Source organism: Ptychodera flava, chromosome 13, assembly GCF_041260155.1.
Source record: "Ptychodera flava strain L36383 chromosome 13, AS_Pfla_20210202, whole genome shotgun sequence".
NCBI lineage: Eukaryota > Metazoa > Hemichordata > Enteropneusta > Ptychoderidae > Ptychodera > Ptychodera flava.
Window position 1 is genome coordinate 41551763 of NC_091940.1, and position 26326 is coordinate 41578088.

Below are 26326 nucleotides of genomic sequence, written 5' to 3' on the forward strand. Positions count from 1 at the left end.
TTTTGCTGATGTTGAATATAATTGAAAATGAAAGCTAAATTTCAGTCTTCATGTTTGATAAAACCTCAAACTAATGACACTGAACGCCAGCCTGTACAAAGCACCGGTAGTCAATTGTAACACAGTACACACAACGCGATATCGGTCGACCTGAAATTTGACACTGTGATCGACGTAGCGTTTCAAAAGTACGAAAAGTGAGACCAAGTAATTTTTTGTTTATTTAGATTTGATCTAAACCTCCCAAACAGACAAAGTCAGAAAATCAAAGTTTTCGAGCGTCGACTTTCTCTTCCGCGATGCACACAACCACGGCCCCTCCACAAAACGCGATGTCGATCGACTTGAGTTGACATCGTGATCGACCATGGATAGATTGACGTGGCGTTTCGAAAGTATGAAAAATGAGACTCAGTAACTTGTGGTCGCTTTAGATTTGATCAAAAACCTACCAAACCCATCAGACTAGGCCCTACTCTTAGTTTACGCAGAAAACCAAAGCTCTCGAGCGTCGACTTTCTCTTCCGGGTTTGAGCGAAACAAAAGTCGGCTTCATTCGGAAATGGTCGGCTATTCGCGGGCATAACGTAATTCTACTAATTGTATGTTAGTCCAATTTTCGGCTATACCCGATGTGAACGTCGGAATAATTCGGGCTGTGATCGGCGAGCGAGGTTGACATCGAGAGCGATTCCCAGTCACGGTGTACAGTACAACACGTTCGCTGATTGCGGTACTACAGTGATAGCAACAAGTTCACCGCGTAAATTGCTAGACTACATATAGCCACATCGGCACTTCTGAAATATTATCTGCGGCTTGCAAGACCACCAAAAAATCTAATTATTGTTATCAAAACCAGAATTTCCGGGCCAGAGAGCGAAACAGTGTTGAAAAGTAGCCGGCCAAAATACGAAAGTAGCCGGTCAATTTGGCCGGCATCCGGCTAAAAATGAACACGCTGCCTGATTTGTAAGTATTTGTTGTTTGAATGAATTGAAAGGTGAATTATGACTATGATTGTGGAATGTGTCAAAGGTCACATCTTGAAAGAGCTCAGGGTCAAGTCAGGTCTTTCCAGGGCAGGTAACCTTGAGCAAGAGAAGAGCCAAAGACAATCATTGATTGAGTTAATCATCACAATGGAAGGCATTCAGGGAATTCAACTCTGTTGAATGTAAAGTGTTTGTTTTGAAAGTGTCATCGTAGAATCAAGCATGGACTGTTATTGTTGATAGTATAAGGTCAACTCTAGAGGGGATGATTTCCAAGAGGATGTGAATAGGATCAAGTATGGAGGTACAAGTGGAAAGAAAAACTGTGGAATATAATTAGATTAATTTTTATCATCTTTTGCCTGACTAAGTGAGCTATCTCCTTTGTTTTCTTGTCTTTGACTTGACTTTAGAATAGAAGCTGCATATTTGCACTGTAGTTGGGAGTTACATGATGATTTAACATAACTGTATAAAATATAGTATTCATAAATCAAATGTGCAAATTATGAATAAGCAGATTATATGGGAGCAGTTTAGTAGACTGCTAACTTTTGGTCCCACTTTCCATAGTACTACAGGAATGGATCAGCTGTTCATAGGAAGGGTGTGGTTTTCCTGCTGTTTTTGAATTTTATATCTCAGAAAATGTGGTTTTTCATGTTTTTGTAATGATTTTCTGCAAACTTTAGCAAAAAAGCGAACTCTCTACGAATTCTATGTAAACTCAGCTTTCCGACCCAATGTTCAATTGCTGCAAATATGACCTTCCATTGATGCCAAAATCCTATCTAGTATGGATGTAGTATGGATGTCAAAGAGTGGTGTTTACTTGTTTAGATTACTGATGCTATATAAAACAATTCTGTTCAATTCATGTAAATTTTTATCATCAAACATTGCTAAATCTTCCCATTCTGAATGAAATAAGGTATTGTAAACCTCTACTCCTTGTCACATACCGGTAGCATGGATGCCAAAATTGACTGTTTGTGCTGTGTAATCTTGTCAAGTCGTTACACAGGAACAATACATGCCGCTACTTACCTAGCAACCAAGTGACACTGAACTTCATCTCAAGTAAGACAGTAACCATGGTTTTTCCTTCTCACCTGTATTTCCATGGATCATGCAATGATCCTGCAATGAGCCATCAGTGATGCAGTAGAAATATGTCACATATATTAACCCTTTGCACCCTGACCCCCTGGTACTCTATGACATCATCGGACATTTATGTCTTAGCCGGGTTCAAAGGGTTAAAAGAAAGAATAAGATCACAGCGCCATGTTTTTCAAAATGTCACTTGCACAGACAAAGATAAACTTCACAAACAAATCTTAACAATAGTTTATATTTTTTATTCTTGAAACTTCCAGCAATTTGTATTCTCTTTTAACTTTAACTTTCAGGTAAATGGTCCACTAAGTAAGTTATTCATTTCAACAATAATTGACAAGCCTTGTCTTTTAAGGCAATGGATAACTTGGAATGTCTCAGCTGTGATTTTCTTTTATCTAAATCTGGTGTATTTGTCTGTCATGTACTTCTCTTTTGTACATTAAACGTTGATCAGGTGCTTCCAATCTTGGAAACAAGTTGGCGGCTGGAAAGTGCAAGAAGACACTGAAGAAGTTAAAGTTGTCTGACAACTCTTTCAAGGGAGATGACTTTGGGGTAAACACATTTATGTTTATCATGTATGCATTGTCAGGGAGGACAACTTTAAAACTCTTTCAATGGTGACTTCTAAGTCTGACCTTACTATTTAAGTAATCCTTTTTGTCAAAAATACAAAACTTGAAACATAGAGGGCTGAAAAGACATGAGAAATGGTAGAAGCCATATTGATAAACGTCTCAAAACGTAAACAATTTTTTTCAAGCTGCCATTCAATAACATTTTGTAATTTATCATTTTCACTGACACCATTCATAGATTGGTATTCTTTTAAAATGACATGATGAATATATGAATAGTGTAACCAGTAAATCAATGAGTTATAGTGGACCAGTAGATGACAATGATTATGATAGCTTTCCATTTGTTTGTTATCGCCATCTACTGATAAATTTATATGTCTTTACAAATATACTGTTATAATTTTATTAATTGTTTGTTTCTTTGTTTTTTAGGGATGAAAGGTTAAAATTTTTTTAATAACAGTAGTCTGCAATTTTTTCTATATCTAGCCGATGCTGAGTTTTCTATCCAATGGCAATGCAGTAAGCCATCTTGATCTGAGTAACTGTGACCTTGCACTGGAAACTGTATTCCCAGCATTGGCAAAGGGATGTCTTCTTAGTCTGACTCACCTTAATCTATCCAAGAACCAATTTACACACAGGTAAGACAACTGGAAGTAGAAGGTGAGCTTTAAGTTGAATTAAAAGAATGAGATTTATTGTTGATGAATGTTAGTTTGCATTTTGTTTACACACTGTATTTCTCAGGTAATTCTTAGATGCATAGGAAATGAACAACAGTTTACCATCATTACAAAATGTAGCTTCTCCGTGTAACATCATTGCTTCAAACCAGTCATCTGGACAAGTCATATATGATTGTATTTCTGGCATTTCTGTCTATTTATTCATCTACTGTATCTAACAAATTCATATAGCATATTCATATCTATCTAACAAATTCATAAAGTGCCTAATATCCAAAGTTAAACAATGCTCAGTGGTATTTTGAGTGATAATGAAACTTAAAGTACCGTCTGAAAGATGTACATATATCAAAATATGTTTCCTTGAGGCCAGCTTTTATGTGCATTCATTTGTTTGTTTGTTTTAGGAGATACCCAACACACATGATGTTTCCTTTCCTGTAAAATATTAGGGGACTCAATAAAGTCCAAGTTGTGTACAATATACTAAAATGTCAGGCAATCAAATACACAAAAACAATTTTCTGTGAAGAATATCTTTCAGAGAACAATACTACATATATATTGACATATTTACTTCCTAGCTCACATGTGGTGAACTCCTGTGTGTTAGCAATTCTTGTGGCATTGAACTTCAAAATGATAACGTATCATATAATTTCCGTAAACACAGTGGATATTTTTGTAAAATCAGGTAACACAACGCTCTATTGGTAACCTTGACTTGAGTGTGTCTTTGTTGAGTTCAACTTTCCAGATCTATACGCAAGGTAGTTGTGTTAAACCTTTAGAATTTGCCCTTTGTATACAGTAAAGACCCATAGTTCATTGCAAAATTGAACTAACTCAACAACATGATTATTCATTCCTCTTTGTTCATTAAAGGAAAGCAAAAGACATCTTTGTACCACAGGCCATGAAGGAGTATTTCTCAACAACGTCATCCCTGAAGTATGTGAATCTATCATCCAATAGACTACCTCCTGAAGTTATCAAGTAAGTCTTGTATTTCAGTAATCAACGTGTACCTTATTCATTTCATGACAGTGTTTGAGATAACATAGATGATAATTTTTACATTTGTTTTTTGCAGGGATGTTCTTCTTGGTATAGCCTGCAATGGAAGCATTAAAGATTTGGAGTTAGACCTCAGCAGTAATGAGGTTAGTAAATACTGATTGCCAATCTAAACCATGTTTTGGCTAAAGTATCAGAATTATATTACAGGGCCATGAAATGGTCTTCCCCCATTTTATACATACATTGGAATTACTTTATGGAATGTATTCAAGGTGGTATTTTGACCAAGAAGTTTAAAAAAGTAGCTATTTACAGATAGCACTTTAGATAGACCATTTTGGTCACATGGCCTAGCATCAGGTAATACATTGCTGGTTAAAGTGGACTGTGCAGCAGAAGGTAGTGGACTCTTTAGATAGACCATTTTGGTCACATGGCCTAGCATCAGGTAATACATTGCTGGTTAAAGTGGACTGTGTAGCAGAAGGTAGTGGACTCTTTAGATAGACCATTTTGGTCACATGGCCTAGCATCAGGTAATACATTGCTGGTTAAAGTGGACTGTGCAGCAGAGGGTAGTGGACTCTTTAGATAGACCATTTTGGTCACATGGCCTAGCATCAGGTAATACATTGCTGGTTAAAGTGGACTGTGCAGCAGAGGGTAGTGGACTCTTTTCACATTCAAACTAGAGATGGCAGACCACTGAACAATGTCTCACTATCATCATGATTGTCAATATCACAGGAGATGTGAAGTACTTTATATGTAAACTTTAAGATGCCACACAATCTTTGGATAAAAATCAACTGTTCAAACTTTTAGGAAGTGCCAATTCCACACTTTAGTAAGTCTGTTGACAATCAAAGGCAGACAATACATGACTACGAAAATGAACATATTCTAGGGGCCACTAGGAGTGATACTAATATGTTGTTTGTATGTAAGATTGTTTCATGAGCCCTGTAATGTACTCAGTGATTTGGAGTGACCAATCATAATTTAATGTCAAGTGAAAGGCAGTTATTTTCAAAATGTATGATGAGTTTGAAAAGGATCAATCATTTTACTAATAACATGGGTGACAATCAGTCCCTTCTCAAAACTTCACTGACATGGACAGATAACAAACTTTTATATCTGTAAATTTTAGATGAGAGGTGAAGGAGCCAGGGTCTTGGAAAGCTGTATTGCCAATATTCCTGCAATCAGTACGTTAAATGTCAGTGACAATGGATTTGAAGGTGACTTTGCCAGCGTCCTGGACTGGATCCGTAACAACAGACACATTCGAAATCTTCTCATTGGTGGAAACATTCAGTCAATCAGACAGAACAGAAAGTGAGTACCGGTATTTGATGATGTGTGAATGAAAAGTATTGTTCCAAAAATGATTTTGTTCATCATGGACACTGATGTGAGATGAATATGCATCTGCCAGACAGATAACAGGTCTGTGGTGTTCTGGTGTTCAATGTTGTTTTGCATAAAATGAGACTTTGACTGCAGGTATAAGTATACAGACGTAGTGATGTTCATGTGGCTAATCAGCATGCAGTTGAGTCAGATGCCTGAAGCAAAATACATAATCCATAATAAGCTATATCTGTTGGTCTTTACATTTAAATACAGTGAAAGAGTGAATTCTAGATCACATGCATAGTCATCACCAGTTGGCACAAGACCACTAATTAATTTCCCATAGGCCACCACAGTAGCGTTGAGCTCGATTTTCCTATTTTAAAACATTCAGCGGCACGAATCCTCTTAACAGGTGTTAGGACAATGTCAGCTTGACTACTGATTAATTTTTCATGTGGGCAAGTCCACGGAAATTTTGAGATAGTGATGAAAATAGTGCCCTCAGTGGTGTTTTTGACAAAATTCAGGCTTATTGTTATGATTCAATTAGCCCTAGAACTCCTCATATTACCACCAAATGCTTCAGCCATTATTCACAACAGTCTGCATTTTGATTCAGGCAGAAAAATATTTTTACAAAAATTCTTGACGTTAAAGTTCAAACTGAACAAGCACCCATGCAGATATCAAAACTTCAAGGTCTGCACTATTTTTCTTCCGAACTATCTTCGTTGGTAACGAACCCGGAAGTGAATTAGTGGTCTTGTGCCAATATAGTGAACCTTAAATTGACAAAAGTGCACAATTTTAACACAAATGAAAGTACTGGTGAATATGACTCAAATACTAAAATAAAAGAAAATTTAACCTTACACTTCAATTGCTACACCTGCCTCTAGACATACATTAATTAGCCCTATGGCAGCAATTTGCGTCACCTCTGTACCAAGCCATATGACACCATATGACATAAAAACACATTCCTGGCAAACAAATTTTGTGTCCCAAACACTCATATCAGAATACTTTTACAATTGCTTAGTTGTGTTCTTCCCCAAAAAAGATAATGATTTCACAAATAGAATCCCTCCCCGAAGTTAAACCCCAGTTTCAGGGGATAGGCCTATTTTCATTGACTTTTTACGGAAATTTTGAATAATAAATTTCTCTGTAGAAAACCACTATGGATGGATTTGCACGAATTTTTGATATAAAAGCAAGAAATTGTATGTCTAAACAATAAAAGTACTGGTTTGAAAAATTAAGTTGAATTAGGAGAGAAATTGACAAAAACCTATGCCATACCCCTATTCCTGACTGAGTCCAATATGGCCGCCAGCAGGGATTTGGGCCCCCCAAGTATATCAAAATTAGTGTCTGAGGTGGTTTCCACATACCTTTATATTTCCAAGTATTGTTCGGAGTGATAGAAAGTGCAAAAGGTTGTTCAGCATAGGACATCATACGTACTGAAATATGTCCCCCTATAGGGCTTCCTTTGGGCCGTCAATTAGGCACAAGACCACTAATTAATTTCCCATAGGCCACCACAGTAGCGTTGAGCTCGATTTTCTTATTTTAAAACATTCAGCTGCACGAATCCTCTTAATAGGTGTTAGGCCAATGTCAGCTTGACTACTGATTATTTTTTGTGTGGGCAAATCCACGGAAATTTTGAGGATAGCGATGAAAATAGCGCCCTCAGTGGTGTTTTTGACAAAATTCAGGCTTATTGTCATGATTTCTATTAGCCCCAGAACTCCTCATATTACCACCAAATGCTTCAGCCATTAATCACAACAGTCTGCATTTTGATTCAGGCAGAAAAATATCTTTACAAAAATTCTTGATGTTAAAGTTCAAACTAAACAAGCATCCATGCAGATATCAAAACTTCAAGGTCTGCACTATTTTTCTTCCTAACTATCTTCGTGGGTAACGAACCCGGAAGTGAATTAGTGGTCTTGTGCCAGTTCTGCTGAACTTTAAGTGTTAAAGCTGTCCATTATGTAAAGAGAATATAGCAACCTGTAATGTAGATAGACTGCTAAAAACGGAATTTACAAGAGATTATAAAAGCAGTACATTTAAATACTTGACAAGTAGTGATTTTGTGCGTAGTTATCCATATTACATATCGGTAATCTGACCGTCCTACAGTGCTGCAGACCATGGATGTAGTCAAACCAAATTGTTAACAAATCTTAGAAATAACATTTATCAGTTATTTCAGTTGTTCACTCCTACTGCCAAACTTGATCCTTTCCCATCCAGACAATTTTCAGTACTATTATTTGTCATAGGGTATTGTATTTGAAACAATAATTGGCTGGTACTGTTTATTATAGTGTACTCAAAATAATGCTTCTCATTAAAAAACAACTAATTTAGTCTCAAAAGTGTCAAATTTGTTGTTGTTTACAAGATCATTTGAGCCTTCAAATTGTTATGCAATGTTTTTAACATCAAACATAAATTTATATGTAGGTGTGTAAGAAATGAAGTGTTAAAACACTTCATGATATTGAAGTGAAATGAAATCAAATGCATGAATCTGTCAGTTTTATCAAACAAAATAAAACGGTAACTTACTGATCAGATTCATTGTGTACTAATATGCTGTACAATATCATGCACCCTCTGGAAATAACACTGTTCTTCACTCATGGCTTTGATTTTGTGAAATGTTTAAATTTAAAGATTTTCTAGCTTTTACACATTTACAAGTTCAATGTATCGTTTTGTGATCCTCTCATGTATTCAGGGTCCATTCATTTTTAATTAAACTTTGTCTGTATTGAAATCAGCAGAGTAAATGACGAATTCCTCACTATAAACATCCACTTCATTTTCACTAATTTTTATTGAGCAGAATCTAAATCAACGTTTTAGATTAGTCAGCAGAAATTTGGAGATATGAATCTTCCAATTACACAAGGAAAAATGTACTTCAATATTCCTTCTTTTAAGACCTTTCTTTTTATTCTTCTTTCTGATTATCCTCTCTCATCTTTTTGTCTTCTTTCAGCAATTTTCTCTGTAATTTTTGTCCATTATTTGACATAGGGGTGGGTATTTTTTCTTTTGAGGTTCTGTGTGCATATATACACATTTTTGTAATCTGATTATCTAGTAAAATGCATGGATATTGACTTTGGATTGGTTGGTTGGTTGGTTTGCTACACTCTTGTAGAGTTGAACCTAACAGAGTACAAGTTAGTTTTGACTTGAAAAAGTGTATATAAAAATTAACCCAAGAGTAATAACTCATATCATCTAAGTTCTAAAACTGTCTATCTCTCCGTTTGTTTTTGTTTTGACTTTGAAGACAAATGAACAGAATAGTAGACACAATTGTGACAATGCTGCAGGATGAAAATGGGGTGAGTAAAACAGAATAAATTATATGGAAATTCTCACATCCATCTAAAACTCTGAACTGTTTGTCATTGACAAAAATTTATGTGCTCAAAGAACTCCCACTAGATAAAAGTAGTGCACACTCACAACTCCATCCAATAACAAATTTATTAATGATAATTCATGACAAAGAATGGCTGCATGTGTCAGAACAAAATCTAAGAAAGCAGAATTATTTAAAGATCAAGCTACCCTTTTCTAAAAGGTGTGAATACAATGCGTGAACAATGATCATTCCATCTGAGAAACAAATGTCACCAAGCTGTATATTAGATGTTCATCAGATTCTGTTACTGTAACAATGTTTGCATCTGAATCTGTTACAATGTTTTCATCAGATTCTGTTACAATGTTTTCATCAGAATCTGTTACAATGTTTCCATCAGAATCCGTTACAATGTTCTGCTACAATGGTTTCATCAGAATCTGTTACAATGTTTTCATCAGAATCTGTTACAATGTTTTCATCAGAATCTGTTACAATGTTTTCATCAGAATCTGTTACAATGTTTTTATCAGGATCTGTTACAATGTTTTCATCAGAATCTGTTACAATGTTTTCATCAGAATCTGTTACAATGTTTTCATCAGAATCTGTTACAATTTTTCTACTTTGCAGTCACTGGAGTCTCTGTCACTGTCTGATTCCAAATTGAAAGCTGACACTGCAACTGTGTTAGATGCCATAGGCAGTAACACCATCTTAACATACTTGGATATCAGGTACTGTGTCTTCTGCTGCTCTGTCCGTATCTTATGTATCCAATTGTGTTCTATGCAACCTGATATGGCATCATTTATTTATGCAGTCAACCAGAATTATCAACCATTGGTCACAGCTTAAAAGGTAAACAATGTCTTTGTATGGAGTGATGAACGATAAAGTACTGTCCTAAGCAAGTTCATGCTTATTTTCACTCCTTTCTTTGACAGTGGCAATGGCATGGGAGATGTAGGGGCCAGGATTTTGTCCAAAGCACTGCAGATCAACACCAAACTGAAAACTATCAAACTGGACAGAAACAATATATCACACCATGGATTACAAGACATTGCTGCAGCCCTTGAAAGGTAAATGTTACAATACATTTCATCAAAAAAGATATCTGCCTAGCCCCAGAAATTCCACATGCTTGAGGGGGTAGCCCCTGCAAATGTTAATTTGTCTTGTAATGTGCACACATCTGCCTAAGAATGGCAGCTTTGCGCTGTATTTGTTCTGATGAAGGTAATGAGAACGTTTTGCACTCAACTACATGACTATACTTAGACATTGTAAAGAGATGAAATGTGAAGATGAAAAGACGTATTCATACTTTTCATGGGGGTGGGGAAAGATCCTCATTTTATACAAAATGATATTAAAAGATGTAGAAAAGAACAGAAATAAGGGTGTATGTAAGGATTTTCTCTAATGTCTATCAGTGCTTGCATTTATGAAGCTGTATATGTATAAGCCATGAATGTATCTATTTACTTGTATTTGTGTATATACATGGATACAATTATGTATGTACATGTATGCATTGACTGGTGAAATTAAATAAGAGAAAGGCACTAATTGTCAATTACTCATTTTACAATGTCAGGAATCATACGATAGAAAGTATGCCAACACCAGTTAGTGACGCGGGAAGTGCTTTTAAGTCCAATCCTGAGAAGACAGAGTCTGCTATCATGAAAATTGAACAGCTTCTGAAGAGAAACCATGGCAACGTAGAGTTTGCTGCTCAGATTAATGAGCAAGCCTTCAGATTACAGCAGAGTTTCCAAGTAACTACTGCACAACAGGTAGGTCAGGGAATCTCGTCTCTAGAGGGCGCTGTCTAGCTCTCTTCAGGAGTTCTCATTAGTCCTATTCTTTTATGGACGTGTTGCCAGCAAACCAACTTTCCTGCCATTTTACACATACAAAGGGTGTCATTGATTTTCCTTTTATAACTGCTCATGTAGAATGGCATGTTGATGAACAGAAATTTAAATTTACTACTTTCGATCCAATTATATCACTTGCAGAATGTAGACACAGTCACACATGACGTCCAACAAGCAGCTGAACAGCTTGCAGACTGTGAGGATGAAAGCGTCAAAGCAGATATCGAAGAAGCCATGAAGTATGTTGAAGATGCCAGCAACTCAAGAGAGGTCTGTCATAACCTTCTCTTCTGTAAAAATACACCTACATACATACACCACATCTCCGCATACACGCCACATCTCCGCATACACACCTACATTGAACATTGGTATTACCAACCACTGTCACTTATATTATTCCATAATGAGTGCACTACTCCTAGACCCCCATTCTTTGAATGAACAAAAATATCACTTCTTTCTTTCTCTGCAGTTGTTGAACAAGCTGTATGCAGTGGCAAGAGAGACATCACAAGGCATAATTGATGCAAAGGTTCAAGAATTGAAAGAAAATTTGACAGAAATTGTGAAAGTACAGATTCAGGTATTGATTAAATCTAACCATTTATTGACAAATTGATTCTCAGTGTTTACAGCAGTGTTGGTAGGATACTTAGAGATTTACACAATCCAGTCAGACAAGAATTTAGAAAATAGTGTCTTCATTTGATTCTACTTCTTTGAAACCAAACAGCAGGTGCCTTCTGTAGATGGCAAGCACCAGTGCTTGAAAGATCAAGTTCATTGTTGGCGTTTTTTAAAAGAAATGTCTGTTTTATTTCAGTGTGTGGACAAAAATGATGTATTGCACTGTAAAATGAAATCATTTCTTGTGGTCGAAGATTTTGATCACAGAAGTCAATTTTTGCCACTTTCCGCTGAAATTTGTTACAGTTGTTCACTTGTTTTGACATTTACACAAATAAGTCCTAGTACCTTGATTCTTGAAATTTTACTCTGTTTAAACATTTCATATGATAACGTCTCTATGGTGTAATGTTCATATTTATTTGTTTGTTTGTTTGTTTGTTTTTTCTTTCTTGCTAAACAGAAATCTGTAGTTGAAATGTTGAAATGCGGTGAGAATATGTGTCCGTCTGTTGTCAAGGATGAGTTGAAAACAGAAATCACAGAGACAGCTAAACAAAAGAGTAATATTCCAGAGACTTTTGTTGCTGATTGGGTTGAGAAGCAGGCTGGAGTAGCTATCTCCAACAAAGCAAGGTAGGTGACAAAATTCAAGTGTTTGTCCACATTTTTCCGAAAAATGATGATATTCTCATGTAGAAATAGAGTTTGTCTCACCTCACAGAGATTCTGTGGAATAAATGTCATGCCATGTATATTGAAAGCATTTTGTTGTAAGATATTTTAATCACAGATCCCAACCATTGCAGGCATAAAGTCATTTTAATCACAATGTCCCAACCTTTGCAGGCATAAAGTGATTTTAATCACAGATTCAACCATTGCAGGCATAAATTCTTTTTTATCACAATGACCATTACGTATTTTCTTACATTTTGTGTGCATTTTCTTACATTTTGTGTGCATTCTATGAGAAGAACTGATTGTTTATTTTTAGAAGTGGTACTTCTCTGAATTAGCAACATTTAATGGAGTTTGTATCAAGAATGAACACACTTCCACCATTGGTATTATTGAAAACTATAAATTTGCATACTCTTGTATCTTCCAAATTCTATATGGCTTTTTCTTATCTTGAACATTGTTGTACATGAGTGAGTGTCCAGGAAATACAGTAAATGGTGACTGTTATGTTTGACAAATACTCAAATACAAAATCAGTATGACTTCCAAGATTTCTCACTTTTCTCTTTAATTCATCTCGTACCTAGAAGGAATGATATTGATCAAGTTTAAACATTCTCAAGTTGAAATTCCTCGGCAACTCTTCCTGAAACAAAACATTTGAATTTTTTTGTCAAATTTTGAATTCTTCTTTATCTGTCCAACAGTAAGACAATACATAGATTGAAAATGGTATCCTAGAAATCCAACAATGCCACTTAGTTGCAATAATAAGATCACATTTCACATGTGTACTTCAGCAGGGTTTTACATCACTTTTAACTTTTGAGAGTCCCTGGGACTCCTGGTGTTAGAAAATGGGAGTCCTACATCAAAATATGGGGGTCCCAATTTATTTCACAAAAATGTTTATAGTTTATCAATGCCATGGTCTTCACTGTGTTCAATTAGTATTAATTTGCATACACAGAGACAACAAGGTTCCATATTGTACATGGAGGGTAACTATTGTGCAACACATGCACACAACTATAGGGCATATTCAACTGACTCTGTATAGTTTGAACCGCCTGTATAACTATAATGAAGAGTTGAAGACAAAAACACATTTCACTAACCTTTTTATCGATTAATTTTGGTGTTTGACCCAACTTACATTAGTTTAATTCACGTACGCGTGTGTAACTATCTGTGGCTTATCGAGTCACGGACTCGTACTACCATACATACTAGTCAATCCGTTCGCCAAGTTTGATCACATTTTTGACAAGCACGCCACAAAATCCGCCACAAAATGGAAAGAAACCACTAAGTATCGAGAAAAAAGTTTCATGTCCGGTTTATTTCAGTTAAAAAAATGCGTAACACGTAGGAAATGTCTCGCAATGTCAACAGTTCAGAACAACTACATTTCATTTACAAACTGGGTCGACTGTTATGGCCGTCTCGCTTCAGGACGGCCGGAGGTCAAATATCAACAGTTTAAAGGGGCTTTTTGGCAGTCAAACGCTTGAAAATTCACAAAATACACTTCAATTTAACCGAATCCTTACAAATTTCTCAATCTTGCATGTTTTGGACTTCGAAAACCTTAACCTCGGGTTCCATGTCGAGAGTTAGGCATCACACAGTGCCGCCATCTTGGCCGCCGATACGTTCGAAGTTCACTATCGCGATCGATTTGGTCACCAAATCGCGTCATTTTTCCATAAAATATTCTCAAAAAAACTGTAAAATCTATCATTTCTATCACCCAGAGGGCAGTAGCTTGGCATAATATAGTTGTCTTCCGTGTCTACGGCATGGTAAAGCTTTCAAAACGTACGTACGTGTTTCGTTCAATGCACTGTGGCCGCGTACGGGTGAAACTGCAGACCTGATTAAATATTCATGAAAACCGCTGACCTCTTTTGAAGAAAGTTCGCATAAATTACTGGAATTTTCGATTGTTAGGCTGCACGATGTCATTATTTTAGTCCTTATATGGTACTAAACTGGGTTCAAAGGGTCAGGAATACCCTCCTTCTGGCTGAGTTCGGCAATGCATAGCTAAGTTAGGCATAAGCATAGAACGCAATCACTGTCGGTTTATATACCGACGTGGCGCTGAGAGCGAGAATGCCGTGTCGGTTTATAAACCGACGCGGCACTTTAAGGGTTAAAGTACGGGGTCGGTAAGGTTTACTGGGATGTGTTTTACGTGTTCAGCAGCTTCGCAAGGTGTACACCAGCAACAGATATTGCTGCGTCCCAAGGGACGCGTGGTTTAGTTTTTGAGGGGTCCTGCGTCCGGTTTTATGCGTAAAGGACGCAGAAATGCGCGTCATGTAAAACCTGCTTCAGACAACAAAAGTCTGACAAATTTTGACATGGCTGTGTTTCCGCCAACAAAAAACCTTTAATTAGAGTCTCCAAGGCTACATAAGATAATCAAAACTACTCTCAGCAGTGCAAATCTTTTCAATATGTTAGAATACAAAATTTCCAATGAAAATTGTAGGTAAAAAAACTCATAGCTGAAGCTATTTCACTGAGTAAGGTAGAGGGGCGTGTCTGTGTTCTGAGACTTGAAAGTACTAAACAGTTCATTGTGTTCAAGTATCCAGCATGCCAGTGTTCAAACAATGCTACAAATGTAAATACACCTGGATTACTTAGACACATTGTGTCAGAATGTATAACCTTTCCATTCCATTGGATAACCCTTTGATAATTTGAATCAGTGTGTCTCCTTTGATTTGGTTGGATAACTTTGCATGATAGTGTGACCTTACTTGACCTGCAGATTCTCACAGTAAGATATGCGCATGTAATAATGGCTGGCGGAAACACATTACTTCTGTATTTTGAAGTGAGACCATAGAAAAAGGGGATAGACTACCAGGAAGTGACCAGTTATTGTAGTAGGAACCAAACAGAACAGACACATCTAGAAGCCAGTGTTCAAATTGAATATCTAACACCATGTTGAGCTTAGGAACAGAACTTTTCAATGTATGGCTGACGTGTTGTCTGGTAATTCGGAAAACATGATGTCTTAACTTTAGGTTTCTGTGTTTTATGTTGTATCAGTGAAGTGCATCTTGCAGCAGCGACAGCCGTATCCAACAAAATTACAGATGAACTACTGGATTCTCTTGCTGATTCACGCAGGAAATTGGTGAGTTTCTTTATGCCAAGAAAACTTTCTTGCTATTTCTTTCTGTAAAGGTAGAAATGTTCATGTAGCACAGAGTCATTTCATTTGAATCCATTATCAAATTTCAAAAAAACAGGTGCTTTGTATCAAATATTTGCAAGGAAATCGGCAAAAACACAGCCTGTTTTATCCTCTACTGCACACATTGACAGATAGTTGACCTTACACAATGCAATAAATATTCTCTCAAGTAATTCTGAAATTTCCAGTTGAATTGAGTCAATAAACCATATTCTTAGCAACTATGAAGTGTTTTATAGTTTTTTTAATGTACAAGTACATGAGGTATTTATATACAATATTTGTAGTTGTACTGTAAGGAGTAATTTGTATAGAAATCTTAATCATTTAGTACACACACATGTTGAAATATTTTTGCGATTGTTTGTTATTATTAGTGTCTTAAAGTAAAACGATGATGTCTGTTATTTCAATCCAGACTTTAAATGCTTGGTTTCCATTCAGATTTCATTTCCGTAGCAACTATCTTTCCACTGCTGAAATTTTCATCGTACTTGGATATTAAGTGACTTCCTGCTAGAAAAAAATCATCACATGGTCATCTGGCCTTCAAAAAGTAATCACTTGACCTTTGACCTTTGTTTTAATACAGACTTCTTTATAATATCAAAGCGTTTTCGGACACCTTTGGCCAGAGGCCCAAGCAGTGTCCAATGTTGCAAAAATATCTGTCCGTGCGTGTGTGTGTGTGTGTGTGTATGTGCGTGTGTGTTTGTGTCCATCCACCTATCCATTGACAAATTTTGTTCCAGCCCTTACTTAAAATGATTGGTCAGAATATCATGCAATTCGGTACCTAGCATCATCATAGAAAGATCTAAATTTGATTAGATTTTGTTTGATTTGTATTGCATAATTAATGGTCATTTGCACAATGAATTTGAGCATTAGGCTATATCTCAATAATTGCTCCACCAAATTTCATAACATTACGCAGGTACTCAGTCTGTTCTGTGGTGTAACTATGCCAAAAGTTTGGTGGGCGTGACTTACAGGTTTAAGCTCCTTTGCATATTTAAAGTATTTCTGTAATTAGGTTTTATATCAATACTGAGTGCACAGATTTTGAGTGAACTTCTACTGTACATTTGTCATACTTAGTTACACTCATGTTGAAAGCTGGAGGACCCTGATGTATTGATTGATATCTAATTTGCATTCTGTAATTAGGCTAAACATCAAAATTGAATCTACTGACTTCAATCATACGTCTAATATACAGCAGTTATATTTAACATCAAGTCATGCTGGAAGTTAATGGGTATGGCATCTCATAAATAGCTCATTTGCATATTTAAGGTCGTATTTGCCTCAAAAGTGAAAGAATTAAACTTTTGTTCAAACTCTCCTCAGTGAAACTTTCAACCAAACTCTCACCAAATCAATAAGAAAAATCAGGGGTCACTGTGCGTAGTTTGGTACTGGACAAACAAATTACCTAGCATTGCCAATATTTGATATTCAAAATGGCCACCATCCCTGTGTTAACTCTATGGAGAAAAATAAAATTTTCGATTTTCAAGTAAACCGAGATAGTGCCAATTATTCTTACTCCAACAGCTTAAAAATGAGCTCCAACCAGTGATAAAGTAGACAAGAATTGTGAAAATTTGAGAGTCTGAATATCTGTCACTGAGGTCACATTCTACATGTACCGTAATTACTTTCTATAAAAGAAAACTGAATGCAGTAGGTTTTACCAGACTCCTAAGATACATTGGACATATTTTAATTTATTTTTATTTTATTAAACCTTATTTAACAAGGGTAGCCTGGTAAGATTCAGTAAAGATGCTTATCTTCCCCAGGGCCCTCAATTTAGCATACAGACTGATACAAAGCAGAACTAGAAAGCATTTGCAAGCAAAAGCGAAGTTCCAGAGACCAGAGCAGCGGAAGAAACAAGAGAATGTGTGACAAAGATAGGTGCAGAATGAAAGAGTGCTTTGGATTTTAATATTCAGTAAATACCATAATACAACTAAAAGCTAGGCAGTCCGGGGAATTACAGTACACAGATTACAAATGCCTACATGTACGGTAAAAACGCAACAGATACATACGGGGGCGACAACGCACGGAAATGTATATCAGACGACATTCTCGCGAGCCAGAGCAATAATTTTCACTCCGCTGACCTACGCAAAAATCAATCGCTTGACGGGTAGCGCTGAGTTGTTGCCGTAAAGAGGCGCGTGGTTTACGACGATGATCAGACGAGAGGAAACATCGGACCTAGGCCGTTGAAATTGAAAACCGAGGCCACATGCATTTCATTTTCAAGAAAGAAAGAAAGAAAGAAAGAAAGAAAGAAAGAAGGAAAGTGAGCAAAAACTAACAGTTCCAGAGCTGGTCTCTGGAACTAACAACATGAAACATGACAAACAAAGCTTGCACAATACAATGCACAGAAATAAAAGGTGACCAGGAGTGAACCAGCACACAAGAGATAAATGAAGGCACACACCAGACACTTAGGTGGACATCGTATGCCAAAAGGAATGCATTAGAAACATGGTATGGAAGCAATGCTTTAATAGCATATACAAATATGTATAATTACCAATATCTTGTTTTGTTCCATGTTTGTAATACATTCCTTTTGGCACACGTTGTCCACCTAAGTTTTTAATTTCATTGTCAAATGGCAATGGAGAATATACAGGTTATACTAAAGGTGTGCAATTGTTTCCACATTATTTGACATACCCCGGTAGACTGCACAGTACTTGAGATATCCCATGATTCATAATGATTTGTACCACTGGAGATTCCTCAGTGTAGTCTGGCATGTCTCACATGTTAGACAACTTTATGGACTGATTTTATAAATTCTGAAAATGTACCTTTGAGTCCATGGTTCTTCTCCATTTCCATTTCAAATGGCATGGCAAATTACATTTGGTTGCAAGGAGAAGGAATTTTTTAAATCTTTCTGTCAATATGTTTGTAGTCATATAGAATAATGTAATAGAAAGTTGGAAAATTCATTACACCTCCTTTATGAAACAAAAGAATATTAATTTTTGTTACAAAAATGACAAGGGAAATTCACACATACTTTTCTCAGAGAATGACCTGTCAGTTTATCACAACTTGCTTCAAAAGGGTATAATTTGTAGCAACTGAAGACTGTGATTTGTAGTGTTATGTAACATAATTTTGAAATTTTCACTGAAATATCTACCTGCATTTTTACTAGATCTAATTAAATTATTTATATGCTTCACATGATTGCTTATACCGGTATATAGAGTAGCAAAAGTTATTAGTAAAGAAGCCTTGATTGGTACAAACCAAACAGCATTGTGGGTAGGTTATTGTACTGTGTGCACCTCTCCTAACTCTTTAGCCAATCAAATTCACTGTTTCATGTTGTTATTAGTCCCCACGGACACCGTCCGGGGGGACTTATAGGTTTGGTCATGTCCGTGCGTGTGTGCGTGCGTGCGTGCGTGCGTGCGTGCGTGTGTCCGTCCGTCCGTTCACGCAGATATCTCAGAGATGCCTGAAGCAATTTCATTCAAACTTGGTACAAGGATTACTTCATATGTCATACAGATGCACGTCGATTTGTTTTGTGATACGATCCAATATGGCTGCCAGGCGGCCATTTTATTACGATTTTTTCATGTACAGAGCCATAATTCAGGCATGTTTCAACTGATTTTATTCAAAGTTGGTACAAGGACATTGACCAATGTCATAGATATGCACGTCAATTCTTTTTGTGATACGATCCAATATGGCCGCCGTGCGGCCATTTTGTTACGATTTTTTCATGTACAGAGCCATAACTCAGGCATATCTCAACCGATTTTATTCAAAATTGGTACAAGGACATTGACCAATGTCATAGATATGCACGTCAATTTGTTTTGTGATACGATCCAATATGGCCGCCAGGCGGCCATTTTATTACGATTTTTTCATGTACAGAGCCATAACTCAGGCATATCGCAACCAATTTTATTCAAACTTGGTACAAGGACATCGACCAATGTCATACATATGCACATTGACTTGTTATGTGATACGATCCAATATGGCCGCCGTGTTGCCAGTTTATTACGTTTTTTCATGTCCAGAACCATAACTCAGACATGTATCAAGCAAATTTATTCAAAGTTGGTACAAGGAGATTGACCAATGTCATACATATGCATTTTAATTTGTTTTGTGATACGATCCAATATGGCTGCTGTGCGGCCATTTTGTTATGATTTTTTCATGTACAAAGCCATAACTCAGGCATATTTCAACCGATTTTAATCAAAGTTGGTACAAGGACATTGACCTGTGTCATACATATGCACATTGATTTGTTTTGTGATTCGATCCAATATGGCCACCATGTGGCCATTTTATTACGATTTTTTCGTGTCCTGAACTACAACTCAGACATGTATCAAGCGAATTTATTCAAAAGTATTTTTATCACAGACCTAATGAAGAGGACTCTATCCTCTCTGAGGACCTGTAATCAAAGCACCCATTAACAAGTGGGGACTGTGTCATCAACGATGACTTGTTATCACATAGGCATTGTTCAATAATCAAAAGTGTTTTACCATTGCTTGCTATGCATTCATTACTTTTGGTGAAAACTTGAGGAAGTAAGTTTTCCTTATTTTTTGTTAACTCCTAGAATGTTGCTTTGTATGAAGTACGGAAGAAGAGATCGTCAACAGCATCGCAGCTATCGATTGCCAAATCAGAGGACAAAGAAGAAACAGATGTAAGTCTCAATTTCTGTTCCGTAATTTATCTAAGCCAATGAGAACCTCTGTCAAAATGATTTGTTTGCCCAAACATGGCAGTCAATGGGATCCCTTTTTCTGTTTGTACGGGATTGTCATAATATACACTTGTAATTCATAGTTGTACTTCTGTAAAGTGGCAACATGCTAAGAGGTCAAATGGATGTGTTTGTACAGATAGTCAGTCTTTGAAACTCTGAGCTTGAGAACATGTGACAAAGAGTGACCTTGAGAACATGTGACAAAGAGTGACCTTGAGAACATATGACAAAGTGATCTTGAGAACATGTAACATACAGTGACCTTGAGAACATGTAACAAACAGTGACCTTGAGAACATGGAACAAACAGTGACCTGGAGAACATGTAAAAGAAAATGAAAGCAAACTAAAATATAGCAACTTTGACATCTTTTGAAATACAAGTAACATGGATGCATCGAACACTTACACAGTACATGTGTATGGTTACATAGACTCTTCTAACATTTATACAGTGAGGATGTACAGTCAGTAAATACTGCAATCTCATACTCAGTATAGATATACAGCTACCAAACCAGTCCAAAGATTCATAACCATGACAGTTCTACGTCTTCGTCTTGAATTTTTTTAAGCTTCATTGTCAGCGATGCAGAGCTATTCAGATAATTGAATTTTCAGTTATCATCCGTTGTGCATCTCATGGAGTCTCCATCAACTGTGCACTTCTCTGAAACCGCTGGTCAAAAATCTTTAACTCTTTTCCTGCCAGACAGTATCTCTTCCCCATCAGCCAAGTCAGTAAAAGCGGTATTGAGCCAAAACATGACCTATTTTCACCCACTTGGCTTGGTCTGTTATAGCATCTTTAGTAAAAAAAAAACAAGTTTACAGTATTTATGTTTTCAACAGCTTTCAAATGTGCAGTATTATGTTAAAATACACCATATGGAATATGTTGTGTTTCATTAATTTTAACCATCTTGACCTGATGGTGAAATATAGACTTGGCAAGAAAAGGGATATAGGGAGGTTATATTGTCAGAACTCTGCTCAAAGGTTGCCAGGGACCCCAATGACTGATGTTAACACTGTATCTAGGGTACACTGGCAATTGATGAAAGTTAAAACATGATTGTTAACAATGAATATCATAAAATTTGAATGTTGCAGCTATGTTCACAAGATATCATGCATGAAATGCATTGTTTGTAAACAAGAAAGTCGCACACGTGCAGTTCCGACAACACCCTCCCTTTAACATTTGATGATACAAGTCACTTGATAACTGTACTCTTCTTTGTTCATATGACAGTAATTTGCGCATGTCAATTTTTTAGGCTAATTTTCTCATTTTTGGTTAAACATTTTTTCAGGTACTACAGTACTAGGGTAGTCTGACAGCTAATATGTAGCATCTTAGGGATGCACATTAATAAACAATTTGCTTATTTCAATTTTTTTTAGAAATATTTCCATTATTTTCGCTCATTTTGTCAAAAATCTTTTTCTGTAAAAGTCTTTGCCCAAAAGCAATCAAACTCACTGTGTAAAGACATTAGGGATGACCTCACTCAACTTTTTTAAAATTTGTGTTGAAATTTATGAATTAAAATATTTGGAACTTATTTTCTCATTTTTGGTCAAAACATCACTTTCTCTGTACCACTGGTCTTAGAGCTCCTAAATTCAATATGCAGCTTTGTAGGGATACCCGTATTATAAAATCAGCGTAACATTTGCATGATTTAAATTTTTAAGAATATTATTTCTTGCTCAATTTTCTTCAAAAATGTTATATTTTAGAAAATGTTTGTCCAATAAAAAACAAACTTAACTTGGTTTGTACGTTTCCTTATTCACTTTTATTCAAATGATGATAGAATGTGAATATGCATATTTTGAAGTAGTCTCACCATATTTGGTTGTTTGCAGCTTTTTAGAGATGCTGTCTTGGAGATATTTTTTCTCCATTTTTTCCCAGGTTTCTTCAGAAAATGTTTCTCTGAAACTTTTCGTCTGATACCAATTAAATTTGGTAAAATACGTTTACAGGACTGACATCATTTAGTCTCGTACTAATGATGATGAGATTTGTGTGTGCAAATTTTTTTAGCTTGTTTGCTAATTTTTTAGATTTTCTTTGCTTTTAAAACAGCAACTTAGCAAACATTTTGAAATCTCTTCCCCAGCTAAACTAATGAAGCTGTCACTTGACAACTTTGACAACTTGATGCATAATTCACAAACTCATTGCAAGTTTGGGCATGTCATTTGCTGACTATGAATTTATTATTGGCATGATCTCATGTACTGGCATACCACAATCACACTAATACTGGCATTACTGATAGACAACCATGGCCAAACAACAGCAAAAATCAGTGATGATTTCCCAGCCAAGCTAAACACAGTATTTCACTCCAGTTTTCCAACAAACTGATTACACAATCCCTGGGTAAAGAAGTGCATGACAATTTAGTGAAATTTCAGCTTGAATTAATACTTGAAATAAAATGTGAACTTGTAACAAATTTGATAAAATTCTAAGTCAGATTTAATCTCACTAGCTATGGCACCCAGTCAGCTAGCATCGCAGTCAAAACCGCTCGTCCAAATCCCCACCCTTAAGTTAAAAAAAGAGTGGTTCAATAACCGATCTAAGTTGTTACAATTTTTCTGACTGCGAGCCCTCCACACACTGTAGAGTTCATGAAGCATTCCCACTCACATACTCACTATGACACATTGCACACAAACTTTATCAAAGCAATAAATACATTGGTTTACTGGGAGAAAGACAGCCTTAGGGGATAATTCTGTCCAATAGCAGTACTATCCACTTTGGGCAAAAAAATTGGTGTTTTCAATTAGGTTCAAACTCACAAAGCACCCAGTCAACTAGCGGAGAAGTCAATTTTTCTGACTGTAGCCTTTCCACATCTTGTAGAGTTCGTGAAGCACACATGCTCAAACAGTCACTACCACACATCATACACAAACTTTATCGAAGCCATGAATACATCGCTTAAACTGGGCGAAAGACAGCCTCAGGGACAATTCTGTCCATCAGCAGAGCTATCAACCCAGGGTTGAAAATTCAGTAAATTCTTGGTTAGATTGGTACTCACAAAATCAGATGTGAAGACGTTATGTATGCTACTGATCAGCATTAATTTTAATAACATGGTGTTAACATGTATTGGCTGTACATAAAAAGCAACTTACCATCTTGTGAAAACAATTTGATGCTCAGAAGATGATAACCAAGGTCATGGACATGAATAGAAATGAAAAAAGGCAGATGTGATGTCAGAGTAGGATTGTCATAAAGGGTAACAGAATTGTAAGTTATTAGGAAAATGTACCTTTTTTCATTACGGTATCATCGTGAGAATTTCAATGTCGCATTATTTTAACACTATTTACTAGTTTCTGAAGTCTGAAAAATAATTTACCAACATCAACAATCCATTGCACTCTCCAAAGCTTTCCTTATTTAAGCTAAATTTGACTAAGTGTTTATACTAAGATGTACACCACCTTCAATAGAGGACCTGCCAATAGAGGGCCTGATAGACAAGCAGGGGACTAGACTCATTGAATACGGCGGTTCACTGACTGTAAATGTGTCGTTCATTGACAATGAGTGTATCATTCAATGACTGTGGATGTATCAACATTACTGTACGTATAGGAAGGTAATTCTAAAGCATTTAGAAGCTTCACAACATCGCAGTGTCTGCAGAAAAAGACAAATAAAAGTGATTTTGTATCAATGGTTTCTTGTTTTCACAGAAACCTTCGGCAGCAATACAAAGAAAGAGGAGAAGTGTGAGACCAGTATCTGTATTAATTAAAGGTAACATCACTGTCACATAATTGTTGGAAAGACAAATATTATATTTTAAGGCTTTGTACGTGATTTTGCCCATGTTGATCTTGCTTTCATTTAAGAAACCTGAGCATTTGGAATTACTCTCACTTACAGAATATGAACTTATTAAGTTATTAACCCTTTGCACCCTGACCCCTTGGTACTCTATGACGTAATCAGACATTTATGTCGGAGCCAGGTTCAAAGGGTTAATAACTCATTTGACAGTCTTTCACAGCATGCATATAACCTTTCTACCCAGCATGCCCTTCTCTATTTTCTTAGTTTACTACTCTTTCCATATATAATAATTGGTGCATCGAGTTCAAATACAAATGTATCCAATAAATTTGCTGAAATTTTGTTGGTTTGTCACACGTTTTATTGCAAAGAGAGAAAACAACATCAAGTATCTGTAGCTGTGATCATTGTAAACTTACAATCCACACTTGTCAACTTTCCAACACTTTTATGTTCACTTCCAAATCTTGGTAGAGTAATTTTGCCGTACCTTGATGTTTCCAGGTTAAGTAATGTGCTGTATATTCCCATCAGAAATTCTGTGCAATGCAATTCTTTGCATGGATATCATCCTTTTACAAAATATTCCAAATTAACCGGCATTCTTAGAGAGCCAAGTGTTCAAATACTTTAGGAATGGCAATATTTGAATTAGAGTTGTGCTGTGATGAAGCTGTATTTGAATAATACCGGTATGCGGACTTTGATAAGGGCTGCATTTGAATTATGACAATATTTAAATTTTTTTAGCACTGTAGCGAAGGCTGTTTTAGATTACATTAGATATTTAGAGTTACCAGTGGTCCCTTTTTTGGGATGAAACAATAGTAACCATGGCAATTGCACCTGTAACTTTGCTAAATATACACAATTAAAAGCACTTGTGATGACATTGGCATGCAATAACATAATGTGATGAAAACACTCTGAATTTCTGAATGATAGTTGCACATGACTTACAGGCATTCCTATAAGATCTGTCTACATCCCTATCCCCAACCCATCTAACATCATAACTTGTTGAGTGTGTCTCTTTTGTTTCCCTCTGTCTATTTCTATCCTCTCTATTTTCTCCTCTTTTTCTTCCCTTCTCTGTTCAATTCTCACTGTGTTGCATTATGGGTAGACCCAGTAAGTCCTAACACGTCTTCATCAACTAGCAGTGAAGAGGCTTATCCAAGCAAACCTCTCAGACACCACCAGTATGAGACGGTTGACCTTCTTCCTCCTATAGGTCAAATGTCCTCTGTAGTGGAGGAGAACGACAACCGTCTTTCCCAGAGTGCTGAAAATAACAGTCTGTCATCAGAAGAAGACATGAAAACTGACGATAGTGGTTTGAGTGATGACAAGCCTGGAGTAGTGACAGGTCGTAGTACTCCAGACAGCATTGGAAGTAAGTGACTTTTATTTATCTGTTGTGTAGTTTCATATTTTACAAGTGATTGGAGGCTTCATATACCAGTGTGCAATGACAAGACCTCCAAATGCACAGTTAGAAAAAAATTGTTGAGTTTGAGACCCATGCAGTCATGGCCAGCAAACCAGACTCACAGTTGGAATTAGGATGGTGAATACAAGATCCTTGCATAACTCCTAATGTTGTGACCTTGAGTAAGGCATTTTGACTTTCATCTGTATCCCTTATCCAGAAGAAATGGCAATCTAACCTTGTAAGTGTAATTTTGCATGTTGGGTAATGGACAGAATCAAATGAATGACTAGATCATAAAATAATGTGATACCCAAGTAAGCCCCAAAATAAATTTTGTACACAAAACAACTAGCATTCAATCTGCAATAGCATACTGCATTGCATGGTATTTCTGACTTTCAGTGCAAGCAAATAATTGTATCTCATTCATTTTGACATCAAAACCAAAAAATCTCTGTTTACACTCCGCCCAGCAGGTGGTACAACTGTATTTACTGGACAAATCTGAGAGTGAACATCAAATTACACTTCCTTGTATGAAATCCTTGCTATGACATCAAAAACACATGCAGCTCAGAGGGCAAATGTTGGTAACAAAATAGGTGTCTTTGTGAGAACTTGCAGAGAAAGTCATTTCAAAGCTTATAGTCCTAC

General features: G+C 36.4%; 1 protein-coding gene across 4 annotated transcripts in view; it reads left to right on the forward strand.

Annotated features, from left to right (window-relative positions):
• LOC139148486 (F-actin-uncapping protein LRRC16A-like) overlaps positions 1–26326 on the forward strand; it is a 98081-nt gene that overhangs the window by 42821 nt on the left and 28934 nt on the right. For 3 of the 4 annotated variants that reach the window (XM_070719959.1, XM_070719958.1, XM_070719960.1), the window contains exons 11-26: positions 2572–2672; positions 3188–3342; positions 4273–4383; positions 4481–4550; positions 5561–5748; positions 9098–9152; positions 9809–9912; positions 10123–10260; positions 10779–10980; positions 11206–11334; positions 11540–11650; positions 12158–12330; positions 15451–15538; positions 20247–20336; positions 24138–24201; positions 25364–25633. In XM_070719959.1, coding sequence (XP_070576060.1) covers positions 2572–2672; positions 3188–3342; positions 4273–4383; positions 4481–4550; positions 5561–5748; positions 9098–9152; positions 9809–9912; positions 10123–10260; positions 10779–10980; positions 11206–11334; positions 11540–11650; positions 12158–12330; positions 15451–15538; positions 20247–20336; positions 24138–24201; positions 25364–25633 — 2049 coding nt within the window. The remainder of the gene's footprint in view (positions 1–2571; positions 2673–3187; positions 3343–4272; positions 4384–4480; positions 4551–5560; positions 5749–9097; positions 9153–9808; positions 9913–10122; positions 10261–10778; positions 10981–11205; positions 11335–11539; positions 11651–12157; positions 12331–15450; positions 15539–20246; positions 20337–24137; positions 24202–25363; positions 25634–26326) is intronic. The other variant, XM_070719961.1, reaches the window with a different exon arrangement.